Source organism: Symphodus melops, assembly GCF_947650265.1.
Source record: "Symphodus melops genome assembly, chromosome: 20".
Lineage (NCBI taxonomy): Eukaryota > Metazoa > Chordata > Actinopteri > Labriformes > Labridae > Symphodus > Symphodus melops.
Genome location: NC_136710.1, coordinates 7,334,467 through 7,353,256, shown reverse-complemented (window position 1 = coordinate 7,353,256; position 18,790 = coordinate 7,334,467). Strand labels below are relative to the sequence as shown.

At 41.5% G+C, this 18,790-nt stretch overlaps 1 protein-coding gene across 9 annotated transcripts in view; it reads right to left on the bottom strand.

Annotated features, from left to right (window-relative positions):
• Window positions 1–18,790, bottom strand: part of kcnip4a (potassium voltage-gated channel interacting protein 4a) — a 117,718-nt gene that overhangs the window by 45,592 nt on the left and 53,336 nt on the right. The window contains exon 1 of one of the 9 annotated variants that reach the window (XM_079371206.1): window positions 3,843–4,607. The exons of the other annotated variants lie outside the window; for them this stretch is intronic. Coding sequence (XP_079227332.1) covers window positions 3,843–3,900 — 58 coding nt within the window. The 5' untranslated portion in view covers window positions 3,901–4,607. Of the gene's footprint in view, window positions 1–3,842; window positions 4,608–18,790 lie in introns of those variants that run through there. 9 annotated transcript variants of the gene reach the window in all.

Below are 18,790 nucleotides of genomic sequence, written 5' to 3'. Positions count from 1 at the left end.
CGGTATGTATCTGCAGAATAATCTTATGAGTGGCATCCAAACACAGACCTGAAAATAATGACGAGCACAGATTTGTATGGATCATCTTTCAACAGGTGTCTTGGTCATCTTCATGGTGGTCAAAAAGGAAAACACATTAACCAGCACTCTGTTGTCACACTAAGTATCCCTAGCAGCTCCACAGATGTCCGCATACATGTGGACTATCTGTTCATGTTTCAGCCCCCTCAAATCTTCTCTGAGCAGATAGCTGCTTGTTAATCCACTTCTAAGTGAGTCCCCTTAATACTGGTCAGGGTGTCCTGTGGGAATGGAGTGATTCATTTCAAAGGACTAACTCCCATGCCATGATGGGAAACCCAAAACAAGCTTGCAGCCCCAAAGCCAACTGATTCAGCTTTATTCAATTTAAATGCTAATTTAGAGAACAGAAAAGCCAATATAGTATTACGACATAGAGGCTTTGAAGAGGGCTGAGATTACATGTTTCTAATTACAAAAGAAAAGAACAGAGAGCATACTATAGGTGACCTATCCTCATTTCATCATGTAAGGGTAGCCTTTGTATATTTGCATATCAGAGAATACTGCATGGATATCAACGTTTTTTTTCCACATTGCAGGGCTTCATAAAATCTATTACTTATTCCAACTGTCGGGAGAAGAAATCCATTTTAATTCAAGATCTTTTTCCAGTGGGAGACTTCAGATAAGGCCATATGCTTCTTTGAAATGCAATGCGAAACTTTGTAGCCTGAGCGTGCCAGGGGATGATCTGCGGCATATAGCGGCAAAAAATCCCGCAGCATGATGTAGTACCCTCACCAGGCTTTACCAGAGTCCATGGAGAGCTTTTCATTTGCTTGCACTTAATGAGTTGTGTGATATGGTTTAACAGACGTGAGGAAGAATGAGAGTGCGAGAGCACCATCTTGCACCCTAAATGTTCTGTTAAGTCTCTCTCACATGGTGACGTCCATCAGCAATGCTGACAAAAACGAGTTGGTCTGTGTGAAATATTGCATGTGGCAGATGGGATGAAAATATCCAAGGGAATGAAAGTGTTTTGCATATGTAGACATTTGCCTACACTAATCATCTTTAAGTGAAGTAATTGTGTGTCTTCCTTAAAACATGGTGGTGGTAGAGCTAACCCTAACAAATGACAGCTGCTCTCCCTGTGGTCGGCCCGATTTAAGTCTCCATTTGGTTCTGTAAACACCAGAAGGCTTGATCAGAGACGGGGCCAGTTATAGAGCAGATATTGGACACCTCCGTTACCCCATGTGTGGGTGTCACGAAGACTTCATTTGTAAAAATGAAAGCTTCATAACTATTGAAAAATAACGAATGGTGCTTTCATCAGCTTGATTGGTGAAAAAAAAAAAAAAAAATCAACTGTATTTTATTTGTTGGCAGGCTGAGTCATAGTGAATGTTTCATTGTTTTCCATTTCGACAGCTCCACTTCTAAGAGCACCTGTCTACCGCCTACACAAACTCAACTCATAAAAGCCTCCAATATCACAAACGAGCAAAACATTCAATGTAAAACAAGGCCAAAAAAAATCATTGGGTACTGTCATAATGATTCTAGCATGTCTCTTATCCATGGGACGTATGAAACACTGTGGGAGCACTCAAAGCCGGTGTGTTTGAAAAGGAGTTGGAGGGCAAGGTTCTGATGGGTGCTCATTGAACCGTCGTCTCTTGAGCCGCCATGAAAATTAATAGAACGCATTAGAGTGGGTAGAGGAGTAGCACTAAAGTGTCTCAGTCAGAGAATGTTTTATTTGTCCTCACTTAAAGAGCACTTCATGTTTTGAATAAATGCTTCAGGGAAATTGACAAAATATGTGGAAGAACATTCAAACTTTTTCATGCTGGATTTTGAATAAAAGGTCTATTTTCTTTGAACAAGTTGAGCTGCAGCTGCTATTCTTAATTATTCACAACTTTCCATCACAACTTCAATAATATGTGAGTGTTTGGACTGTTGTTGGTATATTACTTTTATAAGCACAAACAAATGAAAGAGAAGAGAATAGGAGAAGGCATGCTTAAAATGTTTGGATCATTTTTGATCTAAATGAAATGGTTCACCAACTTTAAAGTTGTCAATCATGTTTATCAGTCAGATGATTGACAAAGTATTCAGATACAGGTTTGTCTAAATATAGTGTAGATAATGAAGTAGGAACAGCAGACATTTAAGCTGTTGTTTAATTTAACATGCTGAAGGGGTGTTAATGGGAATTAAAGGAAGAGATGGTATGATGCCATTTTTTTTTTGACTCACAACCTGTTTATTTTTGGGGAGATTCATTGTTTGTTTTTTCGATCAGATTGGTCCATTGATTAGTTGTGGATACCTGGTAAAGCCCTTCACTAAAGACCAATACTCATACTGTAATTGGTAGGCGACAGGAAAAGAAACCAGCTAAACTTTTCTGAGCAATAACATGAAGATCTAACCAAACTGGAAGGCAGGCTTCCAGCTAGAACAAAAAAAACAACAAAAAAAAAAAAGTAAAACCAATGGAGCTAATTGTAGCCCCTCTAGATAGGTAGTTAGAAGTTATCAAGACTGACAGAACCACTGACAGTATCATAGCCAGTGAGAATTAAGAACTCCTATTTATTTCCACCTGTCTGAGACCAAGAATCCAAAATTCAATACTTAATGTACATTTAATCCTCAAACTGCTTTGAACTTTATGCGCGCTACAATACATCGAAGCTAACCACGGGGGAACTACAAGATCACATGGGAATAAAGACAATAATGTGCAGTTTACTTTTCCTCTCTGATGGGTTTTTTTTCCTTCAATTTGTGTCTGTTTTGACGAGACATTGATGAAGCGATAACAATAATATTAATTTGGGAGTCTGTATATTGTTTGCGTTGAAATTTTCCGACCACCTCCAGAGGGCAAAGAGTGGACTGAATCTGTAAAAGCTTTAGAGTAAAAAAAAAAGTTTTTCTTATTTCTTTAAGATAATAACTTAAAAAAAAAAAAAAAACATCTGGTCTTTTTCCAACCAATGATGGGAATATGCTTATCTGGGAAGTAGAACGCGTGTGTATTATCTACACGTGTGTTTCTGTATCCTATGTTCTCCTTTCTCGGTGCAAGGCTGAGAAAAGTGCTTACACAGCAGACATCTTCCCATCCTGTGATCTATGGCTTGAGAGAGTTCCAAAGAGTCCCTCGTTCATTTTCCTCTCAGACTCTCTATATCTATACACCCCAGTGAAATATGACTTACTCTACTTTACATGCCATCCATTCGGACTCCTTCTCTCCCTCTTCAGGACTAAATATAACCTGTTACAGTTACTGTCTGCTGGCTGTCCATTAAATATTTAATCGTCCTCTCATAAAGACACGACTTTCTTGTCTTTTTTTTTTTTTTTTTTTTAAACAGTGACAAGCTGTAATGGGGAAGTCGATCAGTAGAGATGTAACATAAGCTTGTGCGGCTGTGTTGGCAGAGAGTCGATGTGTCATGCGGCGAGTGCGTGCGCTGTCGGTGAAAAAAATCAATACTGTGAAAGGCAAATTGGATAAGTCAAGTAAGTTAGTGCATGTGAGGGTTGGCTGCAGTGTTTTACCGAAAAGGTAGCGTTTCCACATCAATTTCATAGGCTGCTGCTGTGACAACATAATGGCACTGAATTAGAAATCAGCATATTAATGGTACAGAAGTCCAAAATATACACTCAACAATGCAGGACGTCCTAAGACACAGATATTCAGTATTTCAAATGTTTGTTACAAAACAAAGAGAATTCGGCAAACTTGTTGAAATGCATCAATTAAAGCAGACTTCTCTCCCTACCTGTCGCTTTGCGTCTTTGTTTCGGCTGAAATGAGAAGATGACCATTAAAGCTCCCATGATGCCCTCCAGACTTTCCCGCTTAGTGATCTGGAATTCCTGCTAGCTTTCACACACTTTCACTCCAACTGTAGAGTGGAGCGGTATGATGGTCAAAATGGACCGGGGGGGTAGAAGAAAAAAAAAAAAAAAAAAGAGAGAGAGAGAGATGCTGCCAGGAAGCCTCACATGGAAAAACCAAGCTGCTGGTCCAAACTTCACTTTCTATTCATTCCAGCTAGGTGGGCAGTACAAAGAGGAAGAGGAGTGGGAGTAAAAAAAAAAACATGCGCTTGAGTTTTGAATTTGGACGCGCATGCCCAGCAGACCTCTCCTCTCCTCGTATTTTCCCGCTCTGAAGACTAAAAGCTCGCTAACTGATCTCTGCGCCACAAAAAGGGCTTTGTACCAGTTGACCAGCTCGATTAATTGTGCGCTCAGAGAGTGAGCCAGTAGCATGCTGGGTAGAGTGGTACTGCTGCTCTTTAAAGCAGGTCCCTTCTCACATGGGGGGAGAGAGAGAGAGAGCGAGAGAGAGAGAGAGAGAGAGAGGGCGGAGGAAAGCGAGGGAGCTCATGCTGGAGGTAACCATTAGTCCTTACTAGCTGCCTTTTAACGACACCTCCAGCTGAGATGGGAGGGGAAAAGCATGCTGTGTCCGTGACTCGGAGACCTCAGGTTGGCAGTTTCACAGAGTAAATATTTAAATTATGTACGAGCAATGGTTTTAGCAGGCTTTTCTAGTGGCTTCTTATGGTAAACAGGTTCATTAAAGACAGATCAATGAGACAAGTGATGAAATATCTTCGTAACAAACACTGTTTGAAGTGGAATTCAAACTAGCATGTGGTTTTGATCATTTTCTTGAACGCCTTCTGTGAAGGTCCTAAAAGACATTTCATCTTTCTCTCTTTCATTATGTTAGTCATAAACTGCATGTAATGAAGAGGTAACAAGAAGGGAACAGTTTGAACCCCACCTGTAAGTGAGGAACAAATCCCTCGCTGACCCAGTAATCTTAGCCATAGAAAAGAAAATCTCCCTCCTTCTATGTGAAACTCATTTCCCATCCGATCACTCCTCCTCTCTTTAGAAAAAAAAAAAAGCTCTTCAGAGCTGATCCTGTGGCTGCTTATGTAGCAGACTGGGTCTGACTTTAGCAAAGATCCTCGGGATTATGGTGAAGGTTAGGGGGTCAGAACCTTTTGAAGGCTCACATCTCGATCCCTTTCTATCCTGTGTGAAAGAAATATAGCAGAGATTCTTGGCTGATGTAAATCATCAAAAAAAGAAAACTGAAAGAAAAAAAAAAAAAAAAAAAAGAACATACTTCAGCTCCCGCTGCCACCCACATAAAAAAAATAATTTCATGAACTGTGAGACAGCAGTCCAATGTAGACATCCGACACAGTGGCACAGCCAATCACAGCAATCATGAACCAATTTGCTCCCACTCCATTAACCTGCTTCCTGTCTTTTATTTTTTTCCAGCTGAAAGGCCTCCCACAGATGTCAAACAGGAAGGTAAGTTACACAATGCACACAGAACACATACATAACCTTTGTACAAAAACACACACACACTATCAGAAGAAGAATTACTGTGGCTGCTCTGAAGGTCAGGGCCCTTTGAAAGTGCAATGCATTTCTATCGCAATCGGATTCTCCAACTGGAATCTGACCAGCACTGGATACAATCACTTAACCACCATCTTGGAATCAAACCCTTACGAAAGGAAAAAAAAATCAGGTTTGCATCGGCTTTCTATCATCTCTTATCATTTCAAGGATTCCTGGGAAACAATCACAGACCGTTACCGTTATACTATTTAAACTTCTTTGAACATCATTATTCAGGCAACATCTCACTTGTTGCGGTCGCACACATGGCTCAATGGAGATTTACAAATAAAGATGTCACTGGTGTTCTGTAAGGGTTAAAAAGACAGGATGTTTGAGGAGACCGTCTTTGAAGGGGAGATGACCCGGATGTAGGTCAGACCTGTCGATCCTTTCCCACGATCTCTCTCACCACCAGGTTCCCAGAGCCTGTCTTTCCAATGAAGGCATAAAAAGCCCTAAAGTACATCTCAAAAACTGACAGCCTGATTCGCTTATCTTATAATGTCTATAGCTACACCTAACCTCAGGTTCAAATATCATGTCCTTACAGGGAACAGCACCAAAACTGTATTAGTTTTTTGCCTTTTGTGGCTCCTGAGTAAGCTGTTTGAATCATGACAAACATACAACATGATACGTTAAAATGATATAACAAAATATGTTTGACAGTGTATGGAGCTGTTTTGGATGAAACCACAACTTCATCCTGTTCTGTACATTTAAAAAAAAAACACGTAGGGAATCCCAGGTAGAGACTCAAGTTTTGATACTGAATGAAGGTATAAATGTACGACTCTTACAAATGCAGTCACTTAACTTGAACCTTCGAGCCGCAGCACCGGTGGAGAGGCGAGGTGAGCGTGGCTTTTCAAAGGGTAGCCTAATTATGTTGGGAGGAGTAATGACTTTTCATTAAGTAAGATAATGTAGAAAATTATGTGAAATAATCAAATGTCTCTGGGGTAAATGCCTCCTTTGATATACTTGAGATTTCCACAACACTTGTGGAAACAATCGACTGAAAAAAAAAAGGATTAAAAACTAATTGCAGCAGCAGCTCGAGTGTTTTGGAAGGTAAATTAGGTGGAATTTATGTGCATGGGAGAACACTTGAAACGACGAAGTTACCAACAACAATTGGGCCCGTTGATTCCGAGGGGCCGATGTTCAACACGTGACGTGAACACGTTCCTGAAATTGAAAACGCTTTGAGATCTGAAGTGTGTAGGAGCTCTCCCGCCCACACATCACCTCTGACGGCTGTCCATTATGCTAAGTGGTTGGTTTCATAGCTTTTTTCCTCTTCACTGATGGAGGCTTACTTTCTTTTTTTTTTTGTTCAGGTAATCAATGTGGTTCTATATACAGCTGTCATTAGAAGGCCGTTTGTCTGTAGGTGTTGGTGACTCAGACACATACTGGAAACCAATAGGTGGGTTGTCGCCCCCGCTGTCTTTTGAACTAAGGTTGTGCAATGACAAATGGACATGTGGTCCAGCTATTGCCTCCAGAGAGCTTGTGAACAACAGCTTATGTTGGATGAGAAAGATTACTCAGACAGGGCCCGCAGTTCAGAGCGGGTCAGAACTGAACTTATGTGATTTGGAAAAACCTTTTTGCTCACCGCTTTACAAAAATGGTACAAAAGGAATTCATGAAGACTAAAACTAACAACACTTATTCAGGACTTTCTTTTGGAAAAAAAATATAAAAACAAAAATCATGAAAAAAAATAAAAACAAAAATTAAAATTAAAAAATTAAAATTAAAATTAAAAATTAAAAAAATTAAAATTAAAATCATGGCCTCAAATGTTTCATTCTTTCCATTTACTATATGGCTGTGTGTGTTGTGTGCTGGTAGACAGTCTGATGAAGAAGACGGGACCAAATGCAGACACTTCATTCTGCCAAGTTACCATCTAGATTTTGTTTATGCTTGGGCAGAGAATTAAAGTAAAGCTCTCACTTTGATTTAACCAGGACTGGTTAGTAAAAGAAAGAATACCAGCCCAGGTACATTATACCCACAGCTGACCTGTGATCCAACTAGTGACTTTTTTTATTCACCTTGATTAGCGGCAGTCCTAAACCTGCATGTCGCTTTTTGACTTGTGACATGTTGAAAAATAAACATGTCATCATTGACATTAAATGTTCAAGAGACTTTAAACGGTACACAAGGTTAATGTGTATTTTCTCTGTCAAGTCTATGCACATATTTTTTTCAAATCCTGCATCTTTATTCACCATGATCTCTTCATGACATCGTATTTGCAGTGAATGCACACACGTTTCACATCTCTATGAAAACCCTCATTATTTTATTCGTTTACTACATACATTTAATGTTGATTTTCTGGTTGAATCTTTTTGTTGCATGCATTGCTCTGTTTCTCCATCAGAGGAACAGTTTTTCTTTTGTCCACTAGGTGGCAGCAAAAGAGCGTTCAGCCCGTCAGCTTGGCATTAAAAAATAAAAAATAAACCTCAACATGCTCGTTCTTCTTTGCATCCTACTTTCAGGATGATCGGTTTGAATTTGATGTAACTCAAAACAAACACTATCCACCAAACTACTACAGCAGACGTCCAAGCATTAAAGCTTCCCTTTCCTTTTCCTGATTTACAACCCGGGTTAATTTACGCCCTAATGCATCAGTGTCACCTCTTAGACTGACACATACAAGCAGCCTGATCAATGCAACTCATTTAGGAGCCTGTTCTAGAAAGACAGGACGAGTTACTGTCATTTGATGTATTGAGTGCCAAGGACTGACAAAAGATCGGGTTCATTTTCTCCTGCAGCAGAGAGACTGTGATGACCAGATTAAAGCTGCCTTTCGAGCGCCTCGTGACGAGCCCCTCAAGCCTGGGCAAATATTGACTTAGACATATGGTTACATAAGAGTCCATCTCACAGGAGATTATTGTTAAGCGCTACATATTCAGCAAGGACGTCAAGCATTGTTCTTTATAGAATTTTATGAGTTCAAGAAATATTCAGGGTGTTACGTTTCGCTTTAATCTAAATATCCCAAAACTAGTGATAAAGATAAAGAACTAAAGAACTAAAATACTAATAGAGCAAGGCAGAATACACGACAAAGATCGGCCCTGCACAAACTCTGAGAGTGATCCAGTTCAAACCAGTTTGCTGCTCTCGTTTGATCACTTCATCATTTACAGTAATGCCCATCGACTGGAAGCAAACAAGTGTCAACTAGCAAAGAAAAGTGTTTGTCAGGGTTTTTTTTTTTTTTTTTTTTTTTATCTGAAAAGGTGAACTAATACATTTAACACAGTACTGCGTGATTTGGAATCTCTTGCTTTTTTAATAACCAGGAAAAAAAGGAAAACGTTTCCCATATGAGGCTTTTAGAGTTTGAGTCAATGTATAAGAACATGCACTTCCATTTCCTGGTCAGTAGAGGGTGCAATTGATTTGTCTTGCCAAACAAGTGTCCACTAGAATAGTTCATCTTTAAACCCATTTTAGAGGAATATCAGGTTTCACTTTTAAGTTGTTTACTTTCTAACAATCTTGTGTTTTCTTGCAAAGAGAATTGGAGATATGCTTCTTTTGTTCCTTTGTAAACAGTGTTTAGATCCAAAGCACTTTGGACAACTAAACAGGCCACGTGCCGCAGATTTTACAACAGAGATTAGGGGCCCTTGAGGAAAAAGGACAATGTAAATAACAGAGAGCAGAGAAGCTTTCCTTTTCATTCCATGACGTCGTACGCGGCCTGCCAAAAGCACCCTGCAAGGTGTCAGCACTCTTTCTAAAACAAAACATAAATCTTGCATTTTCCAAAATGAACGAAGAAAAAAAAAAAAAAAACTGACTGCTGCTGGAGTTGAGGAGAACTCTGGGAAACATATATTGCTTTATTTTTGCTATTTTTTTCTATCACCAAGAACTGCAAGCAAAGCAGCAATGTAAAAGGGGAAATGGAATGGAAAATAAAGTGGTTGACATTAAGCTTTTTTCAGATGGAGAGTCATCAGCATGAGACCAAATGGAGAATTGTTAATGAAAAGTGATTTTTGTTTCCTGCGTACGGAGGAAGATGCTCAAAGAAGCAAAGCAGGAAATGGAGTTGCGGGTTATAGTGTACATTAAAAAAAAAAAGGAAGATGGCTTTGTGGTTCTTCTTTATTATGCATTAAGCACTTGATCATCCATGCAGAGAGGCAGCTAATGATATGAGTACAACATCAGGGGGAAAAAACAAATAAAACAAGCAGTTTGGAGGACTCGCCTTCCAGTCCAGTGTTCATGCAGCAGTTGGCAGGTGAAGGATCAACATCCAGATGCTCATTTTGGGACTCTGCAGCCTGCTGTTTCTAATTAGGGATCAATTTAGAATGGTCTTTAGAGGCCATAAGGCTCGCAGAGGGTGCAGACGCTCTCAAGAGGCAGATTCTCTAAGCCCAAAGGCTGCAGCAGATGATGATGATGAGCCAGCCCTGCTTATGCATCTCTGTACAGTTAACGCCGTTCATGATGGATGGCTGTGTGCCGCAGAAGCAGAAATCACAGCAATGATGATGCAACAGCTACTGTAAAATGTCTGCCAGTAAATTCACACTCAGCACTTTTGGTTTTTTTCCCTGCGCAGACCACCAAGAGCGTCCTTCTCCATCTTCCCCCTTCGACTCTGATTCAACCACAATATGTCGCTTGCAGACATAGCGGGCCGAGCTACCTGCCCAGATGGTCTGAATCAGTGGGCATCGGACCTTTGCGGTGAGCATTGCATCCAAGTATCATAAATCAGTGGACAAATACCGCCCAGTGAAAAGGTTATTCAGCTTCAAATGGTGGCACAAAAACAAAAAGGCTCATTCCTGCGACTGAGCCGAGCACGACGGCTCGGGCCACTTTTATGTTTATTGATCCTGCTGTCTGTCTGGCACTGACTAATGGCTTACAAGATATCTCCCCACGATGTGTGAAGAATTGGCACATTTGTTTGGGAACATCTAGAGTGAATAATAAAAAAAAAAATCCTTGGCAAGCGATATGCCAGGCTTTAATACACACCATTACTTTAGGAGAGATGCTGTATGTTGCTTTTTTGGGATGTGTCGATGAATTTCAAAAAACATTTACTTTGTACAGTTGCTGACAAAATGAAAAAAAAAAAGTCGGATGACTCAGCATCTTTTTATTGACGCCTCCAAGTACAGAACTCTCCTGAAGCTATAATAAAAAGTGAGGAGCTGGCCTGAGTCGTAATTCAAATCAAGCTGCTCTGATGCACCATTAAACGCATCCACCAAACTGGCTACTACGAAGAAAAATAAACTTTTCATGACTGCAGACAACACAGATTGGAGATAAAAATCTCAAACTGTGCAGCGGTGGTTTCTACGCTGTCAAAAAAAATGGATGCAAGCCAAGTGTTTACAGTTGGACCGAGTCCCGACGGCACCCGGTCGAGAGGATCTGTCATTATCACAGCCCCACCTGCTGCCATTGTGCACCCTTTAGGCCCGGCCTGAGCCACATTCTTTTATTACACCCTGACATGGAGCTGCTGTCTGTGTGACACCCAGCCTGCTGTTACAGATCTGTGTTCACCGAGCCGCAGAGGAAGTCAAAATGTGTCCAGAAGTTGAACTAAGCATTACTTTAAAGCTGGCAGACTGGCGCTTTCCCGCCCAGTCAGACGCGAAATTCATCGAGTGAAGTTAAAAACGCATCAAATGGTTGCAAGAAGATCAACACGGTGCGTTTCTCCCTTCTTTACAAAAATGGATTTTGCATTTCAGCAGCCTAACGTTCGACTCCTCACACTTGAATACCCAAATAAAGAAGTACGAAAGAGACACGCTGAGATGTGAAAATGAACCCAGAGAAACCATCAGCGGAAGAGCACATGCAGTCTTATGATTGCCGCTGTTATCAGGGGGGTAGAAATATAGCTAAATAAGCAATCCACATGCTATATAAAAACTTAATTTAATGCTCCTTTAAATATGAATGCTCCGAAACCCCAGGTGCAAAAACACATTACTCTTCATACCAATTCATTTTAGCGATAGCTTCTATCCTTCTGTGCAACATTTGAGCCAATTGGGCTCTGCTTGTAATTGCAAAGGAGCCGTTTACTCCTCTGCATGGGAAACTTTGAAACCGTTTGATTAGATATGCACAGTTTGATCAGCCTGCTCACTTTCAGTCACGTGGTCTCGTTCAGCTCAGAGGGTGAGGGATTCGTGCAGGTTGCGAGGTTACGTAGGAGAAATAGCACAGCGGCAGTTCCTGTACATAAAGAATGTGTAACGAGGCGTTTATGATTCTTGTGCTTCCCTGGCCGACAAAAAAAAAAAAAAAAAAAGCCAGCTAAAGCACTTCTTTTATTTGTATACATTTTGTACAGACAATGTTGGCTTTGTTCGGATTGAAAGCAAAGCAATATGAGCACAAGGCAGCAGAAGTGAGGACCTAAATGCCGATGAGGAACAGAATAAAGAAATAAAGGACTTCGAGGTTATTTTTTTTTTTTTTCAAATGAAAAGGCTTACAGGCAGGCCCCCCCCTTGCTGTTCAGAAGGCAGGTTCAAGGTTCAAACAAGCAAACTAATCCCGAGGGGGAAGGAAAGCAGGCAGGCAGGCAGGGAGGGAGGGAGGCAGGTCAAAACAAGGGTAGCACATCTCAGGCAGAAAATCCGGAACAGGTACAGATGGCTGGAACTCAAGTGCACCAACAGCACTGACAGCTTGGAAAACTGGCAAATGGCTTGTAGGCTGGAGAGCGGCGGGTTTGCAAAGAGCCTCAGGAAAAGCATCGACCTTAGGATATGAGAAGTCGCTGGAGGACCGAGAGTCGGGGCAGATGAAATACTTTGGAGGAAAACAGAGAAAAGCACTCCACTGACTGATGCAGGAAGATTAGTTCACGTGTCATACAGAGTACAACCTGCAGTGATTTAAAGTGGTGCATCAGCTTCTTTGAAAATGTATTCATCTATCCTGATGTCGCTGCTCCATGAAGTAAACCATCAATCGTATACAGTGTTCCAGCTGCTGCACGGTTGAGAAGATGAGACTCTTTGTTTTGTATTTGATGACTCCACAAAAGGCATCCTCTTCTCTTAACTGTAGCCTAGCGTCTGTGCTAGCTTACAGCTCTCAGAGGGCTTTTGTGCTTTGACAACTGAAACACTGGTAGCTTGATGAGCCCCAAAGAGGACATATCCTAGCTGCATTAGAACCTCCATGGCACAGATATCACGTATTGCTCACTTGCAAGGCTTTTTTTATTCAGTTAACAATAAAAAACATCCTAGAACTAAATCTCTGCAGTATTGGGAAAAGTCCATTTTTACGTTTGGCCCATGCTTTAGCTGTCAACTTTCAATACTCACACATTGAAATGTACAAAAGAAAGACGTAGCCCAAGGGGGATAAGGTGTTTGCTGTCATCTGCTTATGGCTGGTTGAGAGATTTTTGCTTTTGCTGTTATCAGGACAGAGAAGTACCATTCTCCCGTTGTACGCCTTGGTCACTCCCAATGATGTCATCAGCCTGGGCCAAGGGGGGCCAAGAGACACCGATTATCTGCTGTGCTGCTTCGTCTCTAGCCATCATCATTTCTTAAAATCTTCGAGTTTTATACTAAATTGATACGTTTTTGTTTAAAAAGCAAGACTGAAAGATTCCCAACTTAAAAAAAAAAAAAGAACAGCTTCAAACAGGCAACACTAGCATAAATGAAAAAAAAAAGCTGTACTCTTCGATGGACGGCGGCGTCAAACGTGCGATATGGCGTGCCAGGGTCACAAACAGAACCGTTGACAGTTGACAGTTCGTCAACTGTCTCGGGCCGCAATCTCATCTCAAATCTATTAGGCAGGCTCTGATGACAGCTCATCACCAACAGTGATGAGTGAAACACTAACCGTGTTGATGATAGCGACGCTGCGGTGAAACTCAAGCCCCTCCCGACACGCCTCTTTCTATAAATAAAGCAGAGAGCGTGGGGGGGGGGAACCCTTTTCCCCGGGTAAATGGTGAAACATGTTGCAAGCGTTCTTCCTCCACACACTTTCAGCACGTACACAAACGATGTGTGCGCCTGCTGTTGGGCTTACAAAGAAGTATCGCAGCATTCGCTCTGGGGAGCTCAGGAAGAACGATTATCACTCGTTGGTAGAAAATGTCAATTTGTCCCATTTTCAGTCCGATCTGATGAACTGCAGATGGTTATAATGTGGGGGGGGAAAAATGGAGTGCACAACACGATTAGAGGACTATTCCTTGAAAGGATGTGATATCCAATTTAAAAGCTGAACTCCAGCCAACAGTTTTGGGTCATTAATCCATGTAGAGTGGGGAGGGATACATCACCGTGCCTTTGTTTCGTGCCACGGCAAATCACTTAAGTCTGCTTGGATTTAAATCTATTGTGGATTGTCTTAGGTTCCCTGTATGATATGCAACAAAAGACGCCAATCAATCTACAAGCAGTCTAAGGTATCACCCAAACACACCTCTAACCACATATGCATTCACTACAGTATGATGTGCAATACTGGGAGGCTGTGCCAGTAAAAGTTCTCTCATTGGTTTTTTGATGTTTATGTCCCCTGGCTGTAGCAGAGATGCTCAGAATCTGCAGTGACAGAAAACAAAGGTTGAGCACCGCTGGCTGCCGATTGTCTTTTCCGAGTGGATGCTACAGTACATATTCTGTCAGGCGTGTTAAGTTGCACACACTCCACAAAAGAGAGAGAGCGGGAACAAACGCTGTGATTAATGCCGCTGCCGTGTCCTCGCAAGCGGAGGATAGGGAAAGGCAACTGCTTCTGCACAACATGCGTCGTAAAGATTCCAGCAGTAGAGGATGTGAATGTCAGGGCAATAAACTGTAAAAAAAAAAAGAAAAAAAATGTATTTCCTCGAGGGCTTTGGATCAGTCAATTTGCCTCCCTTTATGGCTTGTGATGCCTCAACACTTAGCTGGCCACTTGATTTTTACATCCTTACTACTGTCTTACAAATGGAACAGTACAACAATGTTGTCTTCGTAAAGTTGCCTTAAAAATCCATTCCACAGAGTCAAAGTTTGACTCTTATCAAGCCGTCACCACGTTCCATTTATTTAAAATCAATCTTTCAACACCAGCAGAGGCAAACGCCGCAATATTTCACAAAGAAAAAGGCAAACACCGAGAGTGACAAATGAGGTGAAAACAAGCAGAACATCTTGCGAGACAAACGGAAGACTTCTTGCTAACCCTTTGAGGTTCTAATAAGCGCGGGCTAAGAAACTAGCAAAATAATCAAGCTGTGGAACCACTGAGTCAAATCAATAGAACATTTCAAAATCAGCTTGAAGTGTCAAAGATAATCAATCTTTTTTTTTTTTTTTTTACACTGCGATACTGTGAGACCAGGTTGGAAAAGATGAACTAAGCATGAATGATGCAATTTGGTGTACACATTTTTGGACAAATTAGGTTACTACGAAAGAGTGAAAATCCAATTACGTTTCATTATGAATGATTAAGTTACAAGCCCACATTCATCACTGTGGTGTGTAAGGTGATACAGTGGGTAAACCACCTATACACAAGTGCTGCGACACAATTCAAGCCAAGCATAACTGAGCGCACAAATCTATGAATTAATTACGCAGCGATCATCTGCTGTGTAACCGCGACTGTACGCGCCGTGTCTTTCATTTTCCCCAGAGGTGTTGGCATGTTCTTTCAAGCTCAATGTCAAGATAACGTTTCAGTCCACCTCCTTGTGATACTATAGCGTCTGACCTTAAACCTCGATACGGGCTAACTCCAGAAGCAGCTCATGCACGGTGAAGCCCGCAGAACAAGGTGGAGTTTCTGCTCATAAAAAAAACATGGGGTTAAATTGACAGGCAGAGATGTCAGACTGAATAATGCACTGCAGGGTAAATACTGAGTGAAGACTGGGTGCTGCTCCTCTCTGTGAGGTTTCTGTTCGATATAAGGTAAACATCAAGCACTGAATGTTCCCCCGGGCGCGGCGGTTAATGGCTCGGAAAACATTTGAAGAGAGGAGTCAGAAGCGTTGATGTAGTGATGACGGCAGCTGGGGTTGCTTAAGTCGTCTTATGAGTTACGCGCGTCTTAATTAAGTGATTCAAAGGCCCTTTGATATCCGTATGTTAAAGTGAGAGGAGATGTGGTGGGAAGGAAATTTAAAAAGAAAAAAAAAAAGAGACACTTGTTGCGAATGAATGTGACTCAATAGATGGATGAAGTGCGGAACAGTCCGGAGAGGTTAAGGAGTCAAGAGGGTAGAAAGTTATTCAAAGAGCCTGGAAAGAGCAGCAATGGATTGATAATGAAAAAATAAATAAAATAAAAAAAAGGTCCTGGGGTGCCGGTAGGTGGTTAGGTTGATCGCCCCGCATACTGAGGCTGCCCAGAAGCTGGTGCACTAAGAAACCCTTCGATTTTTTCTTCATGGCATGAAAACTCTCCTCCAGCTGAACTTCCTACTACTCCAAAAAAAATTGTCAGACTGTTGCAGTTTCAGTGTCACACAGACACACACACTATGGCTGTCTTTTATGTATTCCCTTTCACATACAGTACTCCTCCATTTCCACCCACATGTGTATGACAAAGCAGAGCAGGTAATAACAATCCAGCATTTCTCTGCTCACCTGAGGGAGGGGGGGGGGGTGTTTCATGGTTTCATGGTTTCAATTTGAAAGCAGCACAAAGCGTACAAAAAACAGCCAGTCCCTCTTCAATTAAAGAACTAACTTTGATTATACTGTTTGGTATATCGGAGGTCAATTAAAGTAACCAACTCTGCTGGTTTACGAGCACACGTGAAGGTTTAATGAGAGACAGCCTCAAATTGCGGAGTACTGTTTTGTGTGCATTCGTCACAGCGGTGTGTAATCACAAGCTGCTCAAGTGTTAATGTGTTCATTTTCTGGGGGGGGGGAATTAGGATCAGCAGAACTTGCAAAGGCGGAGTGCATCCACACAGATGCACACTGATGCAGAGCTCAGGTTTGTGTCTCCTCTGGGAAGAAGGAAGTGGTCCAATGGGGGGGATTTTAGTGCAGTTAGGTAACTGCTGCATTCTGTCCTTTATTACCAGTCGGCACACATATCTAATCTTTATACGAAAGACTCAACTTCACGCAGTAAAAACAAGTAGCTTTAAAAATCAGACTGCATCTTTTTCTTTATTTTTCTATTTATCTGCTGAATTATCAGACATTTTGTGACAACAAACACAAAGTTTGGCTGCTGGTTCTGCTGAATCGTCGCATTTGCATAGATTACTCACCCACTCAGATGGACTATAGACTGCGAGATGCAAAATGGGATGACACCTCTATCCTATTGTTGCGCACTTATTTTCATTTCTCTTTTATTTTTTTTAACAGGGAATAATCACTTTTTCAGTGAACTGGATTTAAATAGCGCATTAGCACAAAAGCAAAAACAGAGCATCTCCTATCTGCATATTCTTCTTCTTCTTCTTCTTAGCTTGATGGACCAGAAAAAAGAAGAACACAGACATCAAGTGACAGTGAATACACACGTTTGTTTGCGCGGCCTTTTGACGGCTATTTGAAAGCGATCTGAAATTCCACAGGTTGGATAATGATCTTTATCTGCAGCTGTAAGCAGACAGCCCTTCAACAGGAGGCCTGTTATTGCAGGTGTCTGCCCTCCTCAAACATCCTGCAGGGAAACACTGTGAGGCTGTGTTATTGCTACCCTGACAAGCATAAACCATCAGAGTGACTCCGTGGGTTTCATAATGTCTGGCTGAAGCTGTGCAGAAAGGGTTAAAGACTGCATCAAACTCCTGTGCTCAGAGACGCGGCGTGAAATCCCATTTCATGGTCAGAGTGTGGCGTCACAGCTCTGTTCTAGATCAGCGCGAGGGGGGGGGGGATCAACAGGCAATCAATGAATTTCATTTCCCATCTTCAGAACTCAGCGACAGCGACAGGCCGAATAGGAGGACGTGTGAGAATGGAGGCGTGTAGCAGGCCAGGTAAGTATCCGGACAGCATTGGAAGCTTATTTGTACCAATTATGTGATTCGCGAGCACATAATAGAAAGCAGCGAGAGAATCTACGGGCTGAGCAACTGCACATGAAACACAAGTCTTTAGTGGCTTTGAAACAATGAATAAAAGAAATATCTTATTTACATGTTCAAAATGAATCATTCAGACGACAGTTCTTCTCTGACATGAAGAAATGCGATGTCTAAACATGATTAATCTGCTGAAAATATCATATTTTACGTGACTATACAAAGCTAAGTTGAAACAGAACTAGCCTATTTTACAGTAAGTATGGATTTACCCCCCCCCCCCCAAAAAAAAAAAAGAAAAAAAAGAACCTGTCCTTGGCTGATCTCCTTTATGGCCTGCAGGATTGTAAAACCTTTAAACTCAGTCAGGAACACACTCTCTTTTCATTCTTGCCCTCAGATACGGCTTACACATCAATTATTCACATTCTTCCAATTGCCAGAAGAAGGGAAATTGAATTTAAACCCAATAAAATCTCGACACAACACAAATCACAGCGCTTCACGGCTGAATAAGTGTAGAAGGAAAGGTGCGAAAACAAAAACAAAAGGTCTTTGCGTTTGTTGGATTTTGTTTGTATCAAACGGCCGAGACAAATGAAATAATCATGAGAACACGGTTGTGTTTATGGCGAACATGAAGCCTGTGCGTTCCGTTTACGATGCCAAGTTGGACTCTTTGCTCGATGAGTGGAGTCATGCTGAGGTCATGAATAAGAGATCAGCAGGGACACGAGCGATGATGTCATAAACATTCGACTTATTACGGGCCCAACTTCACTTCACGGTTTGGAAACTACAGAATGTTTCTGTAACATCTGAACACGAAGTCATGATGCTGGAACCCAACTAACTATTTAAGGCTTCTCTTTTTTTCATAAGGGAATTCAAACTCCATAATATGTTATGCTAACGTTGGCCTTTAGATTATTTTTATTTATTATTTTTACTCCCATTCTGTCAAAGCAGGAACACGAGCAGCAGCAGCAGCAGCAGCAGCCTTGCCACAGTGACATGAACCCACTAACAATCCCATTGAGAGGCACTAAAAAGCCCGTGCAGTGACCACCTGCTATGGAGGGGGGGGAAACCCCCCCCCCCCCCCAGCTGTTCAAGTTCACCAGAGGAGAAAACTGTCTGTATGTGGATGTCATGCATGCACTATGAGTTTGCAAGGGATCAATAAAAATCTACTTTTAATGCCTCTATCATCAT